Here is an 8,291-nt window from a genome sequence, read left to right on the forward strand (position 1 = left end):
CTACCTCAGTAAGTGGTGCCATAGTCTGCGCCTGAAGTTTTCCAGACTGGGTTAATTTGTAAATCCTGCATCTGTGCAGAGGGTTGGACTTGATGGTCCTGAAGATCACTTCCAGCCTTATGATTCTGGGGGAGAGGTGGGGAGTATGAGAATGTTCCTTTTCTTGAGAACTCTTCCCATAAGAAGATATGAATGTGCTAGTATCTGACTTCATGGTTTCTGTGAAATCACTGGGCTCTTGAGATCTGTATTTAAAAAATGGATTTGAATAAAATGCTTCTGCCATTTGTTTTGATTTGATTCACTTTCTGCCTGTTTCTATCCTGATACAGTTCCCAGGAAGAGCACATATTTTTGTGAAGTTGCCATAGGGACATCAAGTCACAGTTTAGGAAGGAAGTGACAGGGCAAAGAGGGAATCTGATGAGGTGTGACTTGTCTTTTCTTGGACATAGTTTTGCCCAATCTAGCAGTTACTTCAGAAGCTGCCATTTTCAACTGGGAGATGGTCTGGTCGGGGGGAGAAGAGAGGGGAGAAAGTTGGAACACAGGACAAAAAAAGAGAGAGAAATGAATTGAAGGTACTTTGTCATAGAAGCCTTCATTCTATCCCACTTCTCTAACTACCGATTTTTGGCCATGATGGTACAGTTTAGAAGCCTGAGTTGCCTGCTCAGCAGTTACAAATCCTAGCAAAAATCTAATAACTTCATGCTAGCTGAGAACTGCAAATAAGGAACAGTTACGGATGTCCTACTAAAGCCAATGTTCCCTGGCTGCATCAGGACAAGAAACTGTTCAGACAGAAAAGATTACTGTCTAGCAGAGAAAAGGCAACTCTATGGCCTGCCTGTAGCTGAAGAGTGCAGAAAAAGTGTATGAACAACTAAATTTTTCCAGTTTATGCATAATATTGAAAGAACAAAGCCAGCAAATATAAAGAATGCAGGTGCAGTATGATTTATATTTAATAATTTGGTAATACAGTCATCCATCTTAAACATGTCCACAAATATTAGCTTAAGAACTGTATACATTCTAAATTAATGTTAATGAATTTCAACTTTTTTACAGTGCATATATTTGACCATAAAGTATATTGCATATTATCTGTTCATAAACATCAATTTCAGCTGTATGAATGAAAGTCATGTTAGCAGCCACTTATGTACTTTAAAGCTTTTGGGTAACATACAAAATTACAAAAAGTTATTTTATTTGTTAAAATACAGAAAAAATGATCCGGGAGTTAGCACAGCTATTCTGTTGTGGTTTATATATTTTTTAATACGTGAGATATTTATGTAAGTAGAAGAGAAAAAATGTGTTGCTGGCATCTGATCTAATGTAGATCTGAATATGAAACTGTAGAGTATGTTATAAAGCATTTCACAGGTATAGGCTAAGTTCTGGGATATCATAGATTTTGTCATCCATACAATACCTGAGGATACCCCTGTTATACTGAAAAGGCCATTTAATGTTTATTGTTGCTGTTGTTTTGAAATCCATGAAGATGCACTCTTGTGCAAAGCCAAAAAGATATGAGATAGCAGAGTTGAGTTTGCTATTACCATGTGGAGAGCAAAGAGTTCTTTTAGGTGTAGGCAACCCCCGGCACGGGTGCCAGAACATGGCATGCGAAAGCATTTTGCTTGGCACGCACCTCAGGGCAGATAGTGGGGAATGGGCCAGGGCTGTGCTGCCACAAGGATAAGGCCCCTTGTGGTTCCCCCGCCCCTGGCACACCAACATCTTACAAGTCAAGGTTTTTGGTATTTTGGGTACTCTGCCCAAAAACACTGCTGACCTGCTGTAGACCCTGACATGGCCCCCCTTTGAAGTCAATGGCAATGCTCCAATCTGTTTCAAAAGGGTCAGGATCAGGCCTTAATCCTTCTCCTGTAAGTGTCAATGTGAATTTTGCCATACTATGGACTTTCTGTATAAGTTAAGGATCAATCCTGCAAATCCTTATTCATGCTAACAGTCCTTATTCAGACAAATTGCCCCATTGATTTCAACAGGTTATGAATATTTATAGGATCAGGCCCATATTTTTCTGGATACCAGATGGTCTGACTATACAACAGTCAAGTAATAGGCCAAGTGCCCTTAACTCCCAATGATTTCACTTGGAACTGAGGGTGGTTTGTACTTCACAGGACTTTGCAAGGTCATAGACTTACAAATAATAGGTTTGTGCCATGTCTATAATGAATATCGTTTATTTCCTAATGAATACATCGGGACAGAGGGACAAAGCTGTAAATATTTTTCAGATAAACTCTGAACTGAAGGATATTATAAGGCTCTTTATCTATTTATTATTTTTAAACGTGTTTTCTGGAGTAAAGCAAAAGACATTTTTGAGTTATAATTAATGGACCCAATCTGTTTGTATCCCAGCTTCCCATTAGTTTTTGTTTCACATCCTTTTTGAAAGTGTAGTGCATCAATCCATGATGAACCATCATATGCGTAATTTTAACTCAAGCTAATAGAAAGACTATGGGATAACCATCTATACTGTATACATTATTCAATCTTTGTAGCACAGAAGTTCCAACCCAAAAGCCCATTACAGGAAAAACCTTACCCACACAAATTTCAACTGGACAACTCATGATTAAGGATCACTCCTGTGCCTAAGAGTTGGTAAACATGGGGCATAAGCTTTTAACTGAGAAAACAAAGTTCATAATGGAAGGCCACTAGTAAGTTTTCCTAGTTAAAAACAATTGCTATTTTCTTTTGATTGAATCTTTTCTTTCTTTTTATGAATATGTTCATGGATTCTATAGCGCATCTGCCATTTGGTGATAAACTATTTTTTTCTTTCAAGATGTAATGAAAGTCCATGTGGCAGTACATTCCATTTGTTCATATATGTAGTTTACAGACAAAATATGAATTACATTTCAAAATATTGTGCTTATAACTGAGTCTAGTTTTTTTGTCATACTTGTAAACACTTTGGAATGTTAAAGGTAAGACTTCTTACTACAAATTAATTAAAAAAAATTGAAGGTTCTTTTGTTTAAATCAAAGCACAGATATACATCCCAGTAGTTATAATACAGGACATACCAGTTCCCCGCAGTGTACCCTTGTAGAATTGAGCTCTAATATTCTGGGCACCTCTCTTTCTACAACAGATGTCACTTTAGGCTGTAGAATCAGGGAAGGCAAAATCGGGGCTTGGAGCGTTTCATAGAAACAGAGAATGGATTGTGCAAAACTGTGTGTGTGAGGATACTCCAAACAGGCAGTAAGAAAAGCATGCTACAATAACTGTTTTCTTCCTGCCCATTCACAGACAAGTCAATGTACTTTCCAATCCTGTCCTTGCCCTTGTTTCATCATTTCATATAAAGGGTCCATTGGTTCTCTCTTTCACAAATTCATATAAACAAATAAAAAGAACTTGCTTACTGCTACTCCCTACTCTTGTGCCTTCTGTGCCTCCAGCTTGCTTTCTTCCAAAAAGCCCACCAGAGTATATTATAATTTATTTAATTTATGTCCAAAGAGAGAGAGAGAAGAAGGAACATCCTTATACACTCAAATTTCAAAGTTCAGAAATTTTCTGAGAGGTGATTTTCACTGGCTGTCTTCTCTGTTTGCAGTCTTTGAACAGCACTGTCTAGCAAATCTAGGGAGTCCCTAAGTGTGACATTAACTGTAAAAGGCTTAGGTTTAATGGTCAATCCATAAGTGAAATCCATTTTAGGGTCCTCATTTGGATTAGCAGTAAAATTGCACTGGTGCACAAGTATGGAAGTAAAGAGAAAGAGTTGCATCTTAGATAACTCCTCTCCAATGCACCGACGTTTACCTAATGAAAAAATCATCACACTGCTTGTAAGATCTTTGTTGAGAAATCCTCTCTCATCCAGGAATCTCGATGGGTCAAAGTCCTCTGGGTTGGACCACTTTGCTGGGTCATGATTCACTGACCACTGATTAACAAATATCACTGTATCTTTGGGAATGAGGTAGCCCATTAGGCAGGTGTCCGCTGTGGTAGCATGTGGAATAGTGACCGGCACAAAGCTGCTGAAACGCAAAGATTCATACAGGAAAGCCATGACGTAGGGCAGGTGTGGCTGGTCTTCAGCGGAGGGCAGGCGATCTCTACCAACAATCTTATCTATTTCTTCTCGCATCTTAGCTTGCACTTTTGGATACCTGTTTAAATATAAGTGTGTAGATATAAGCTATCTATGCAAGCAGAATATTAACTTTCAGTCAGCTAATTTTTTATATAATTCTGTGCTACTAGAGCTGGTCTGAAATCACTGACAGAACATTGAAAAATGCAGTTTTATCCAAATCAAAATGTTTTGTGAGAATTGGTAGATTTTGACCAAAATTTGTTGGGAAGAAGCCAAAATATTTCATTTTGATGGTGTTGTTTTGGTTCATTTCCACTTTTATAATACTGTATATGCATTCTATTTAATGTTAACTTTATTTATTAATGGAATATGAAATAGGAAATTCATTAATAAACTATCAAGACAGGTAGACACATTTTGAATAGAAATGACATTTTTAAAACATGGAATGAAAATTCTGCTTCCAACTAGCTCTCTCTATGATTTTAAGTCTATTAGCACTGGTGCTTAAATTAACATATATTAAAAAAATTCTATTATAGACTGTTGAGAGCTATATGTTTATTAAGCTAAAAATAAATTCCCTAAACTTAAAATATTATCCAAAGAAAATAGTTCATGAGCATTTTAACCCATCAGTTTGTGAACACTTACCATAAATGGTATCAAACTAAACTTTCTTAATACTATATTTTAGGATCACTAGCAAAAAATTATCCTATATTATAGACTTGTCACATCGAAAGAAAGATTATAAAATAACTTCATAAAATAACTCTTCAGAATTGGCTTTTCATGTCTCTGTTTCTCCTCCCAACATATTTCTGTGAGAGAATTTACATGTAAAAAATATATATAATTTCAAGTTCCAAGCCGGGTATGGATATGTGAAATTATATCCTATCCTTAAGGTGTGAAATATTTGTCTGATTTTTAAGCAGCAGTGGAGTAGATGAGCCTAAGGAAAATCTCATAAAATACCCCCAGAAAGCATAAAATGATTAAGGAAAAAAAGTGGGAGCTAAAAACTTCTTCCAGCTGTAAGATTCCACCCTCCCTCTGCTGCACTCTGCTGAGTCGAATCTGTTCTAGGAAACCTTGCATCATAAACATGTTATTCTCATAGGTCCCCAACAGATCTACCTATTCAAAAGTCACACAACAATAATAAAGGTACATATTATAGGAGCATTAATAAAACAGAACAATTTTTTTTTTATCTAGCTCAAGTAGATGTTATCCTACGATCTCCTTGATCTTGACCTGGGAAAATCTATTATTTCTAGGTTTGGTTTTGTTGCCTTTTTGCCAGCTTCACTCTATATGCAACTCTTACAGCAGAATGGGATTTTTCTCCAATATCTTTATTTTTGGCAGATTTCCCAGAGCTTCCGTGTTAGTTAATCGCAACAACCCTAGTACTTCAGTGCCTACAATTACAGGATTGTTACCTTACCTTTACTTTCCATTAGAAACCAAGAGCTAATAACCAGCTTGCTTTGGTTTAGAGCATGTACATCACTGCAACTCTAAGCTTAGGCCAATTTGTTCATGGACTGCATTGGGTTTCGGTTGCAGGATTTGTTCCAACTTGTCTTTTTTATGTCAGGGAAAGTGCTCCGGACAGCTAGACCTATTAGCTTATAAGTGTTGTTTATTTGAGTTGGCTTTGATCTGTGGATCGTTTCCAACAGCTGCAGCTTGTTGGCTTCGAAGAAGCAGAGCTGTTGGGCAGTGGTCCCCAGCTTTGCTTTGTGATGGGTGACACCAATACATACACTTGACACTTGGGGAAGGCAGGAAATTGCCCTCTTGACTGAAAATTAGTCAGAGCAGTTCTCGTGGGGCTAAGATGCAAAACTGGAAGGTGAGGAGGGGGAGATCCTTGGCCTTCCACCCCTGAAGTTAAAAACAGACAGCTGTTTTAATCTAGGGCTGATGGGCAGGTGCTGGATGTCTGCTCTAACATGTGCTAATTAGTATACATCGGAGCAGACTCTATTAATGGAGTCAGCTGTTCTGTCACACATCCACTAGTGCTGGTATTACATGGCCCCCCAGAAAAGTTCTTGAGGCACCCCAAGCTGTCACCGTCCCCTGGTTGGGACTCCCTGGTGTGTATGTGTGTGTCGGAGGGGTGTTTAGTGAACGCACCTGATAAGGAAGAGAAGGAGCCACTGCAAGGCCGTGGAGAGTGTGTCCTGACTGGCACCGAAGATGTCAGTGACTGTGGCAGGCACATGCTCAAGGGGCAGACAGGGCTGCTCCTGCTGCAGGCGGATAAAGGCATCCATCATGTCACGGGGGGCAGCACCTGGGCGGAGGCTGCCATGGTGCTGCACAAACTTGGCACGCACAAAGCCATAGAAGTCATGGTTGAGCTCGCGGAAGGCGGCATAAGCAGCTCGCACAGGGCTGGGGAAGCAGCGCAGCCAGGGCAGCACATCCACCAAGCTGCCAGCACCCACGGCTTGGCTGAACTGCTCATTGCGCCCCACCAGGCGCAGGAACTCACTGTCACTGTGGCTGTAGCGGCGTCCGAAGCACAGCGCACTCATCACGTTGGCTACTGCCACCACCAGGCTCCGCGTTGGGTCCACAAAGGCACCACCTGAGCTGCCCCATGCCAGTAGCCGCAGCAGTGCCCGGGCCTCAGCCAGCAGGTGCCGCTCGAGGCGGTGGCGGGCCCCAGCACCACCTGTGGAGAAGGAGCGCACCATGCCCTGCGCCACCCGCCGGTGCAACTGCCACAGCTCAGAATAGGTGCTGAAAGCCAGGCTGCGCCCGCCTGACACCAGCTGGAAGGACGGAAAGGGAGGGCGCCCTGCAAAGGTGGCACCCTGGCGCACCAGTGCCTGCCGGATGGCTTGCTCACCATTCAGAACCACGACGTGCCAGGCGCCCAGGCGCAGCTGGAAGATATCACCGTAGGCTTGGGCCAGGCGAGTGAAGGCCAGGTGTGGTGTGCTGCCCAGCTGTGCCGCATTGCCGATCAAAGGCCATGCGAAGGGGCCCGGTGGCTCCCGGCATCTCTGCTGCTGCCGTTGCAGCAGTAAGTGCTTGCCTATGTGTAGCACGGCCAGCAGGGACAGCAACAGCAGCAGGCAGCACTGTGGCACTGGGAGGCTCCACACCACTGCCATCAGTCGCCGCAGGGCTTCACTGCAAGGAGAAGGGGGAGATCAGAGTGGGATGCATGGCCCTCACATCTGCCCAACCATGGGAAAAGGAAAGTGATAAGGATGTGGTGGCAACACCTCCCTGGGCATCCTGTCAGGGTTTGCTGTGGCAGCCAAACCCTAGGCACAGCTGGGAGTGATGGGGGTAGAGATATGGCACAATCTGTATCCACACACACATAAAAATCTATCTATCTATCCATCTGTGTGTGTGTGTGTGTGTGTGTGTGTGTGTGTGTGTGTGTGTGTGTGTGTAAGGTAGTGGGGTGGGCATAGATAGATAGATATTGATATCTATATGTTATTCTCATAGATGCCCAACAGATCTATGATTGATAAATAGATAAAGATACATAGATATAGATGAAAAACACTACAGCAGAGCCATTTGCCATGTGTGTAACTTGAATTAGCCCACCATTATTCACAATAAATACTATGATATATATAAAGTATTCTCGTATATACTAAGTACCCTATAAATATATATGTATATGCATATTCTGTTTGTGTCCAGAAGCTTGCAAAGAACACATTTTTCCAACTATTTAGTTCGTCTAATAAAAGAGATCTCATTTACCCAAAGAACCTTGTCTGCCTATGTACACACACACACACAGTGGCGCTGCTGTAGCTTTATATATACACATGCACACACATACACACAATATGTATATATGCTATATATACTTATATATGCTGCTGTAGCGTTATATAGATGTCTATAGATAGATACATACGTGTGTATATCCACCTCTCGATTGATCGGTGGATCTACCTCTCGATTGGATCTGATTGGATCGATATCCGCACGCCCACTACATACATCCACACCACAGGTACATCTATAGCCACACACACGGAGCGCAGGCACTCATGCCCCTGTCCCCTGGCCGCGCCCACCCCCGGCTCCGGCCCCCGGCGCGGTGCGGAGCGCCGCGCGCTGCCCGAGGAAGGCGACAGCTGCCTCGGCTCCTGCAGCCCTGCGCGG

General features: G+C 42.1%; 1 protein-coding gene across 1 annotated transcript; it reads right to left on the reverse strand.

Moving 5' to 3' along the window:
- Positions 1-944: 944 nt before the first annotated feature.
- On the reverse strand, positions 945-7,265 carry LOC109304747 (cytochrome P450 1B1). The gene is made up of 2 exons (XM_019527549.1): positions 6,276-7,265; positions 945-4,191 (listed from the first exon to the last, which is right to left on the reverse strand). Exons 1-2 carry the CDS (start codon positions 7,262-7,264, stop codon positions 3,579-3,581), a joined length of 1,602 nt encoding a protein of 533 aa, XP_019383094.1. The 5' UTR covers position 7,265; the 3' UTR covers positions 945-3,578.
- Between the last annotated feature and the right edge of the window lie 1,026 nt (positions 7,266-8,291).

The sequence above is a fragment of the Gavialis gangeticus genome, unplaced genomic scaffold (genome assembly GCF_001723915.1).
Source record: "Gavialis gangeticus isolate Ggan-Ray unplaced genomic scaffold, GavGan_comp1, whole genome shotgun sequence".
Taxonomy (NCBI): Eukaryota; Metazoa; Chordata; order Crocodylia; family Gavialidae; genus Gavialis; species Gavialis gangeticus.

Bases quoted from the DNA above. Each gene is read 5' to 3' on its own strand.
- LOC109304747 (XM_019527549.1), bottom strand. From the start codon at position 7,264: ATGGCAGTGGTGTGGAGCCTCCCAGTGCCACAGTGCTGCCTGCTGCTG. The intron at 4,192-6,275 runs GTGCGTTCACTA...ATATTTAAACAG, and splicing joins CTCCTTCTCTTCCTTATCAG to GTATCCAAAAGTGCAAGCTA.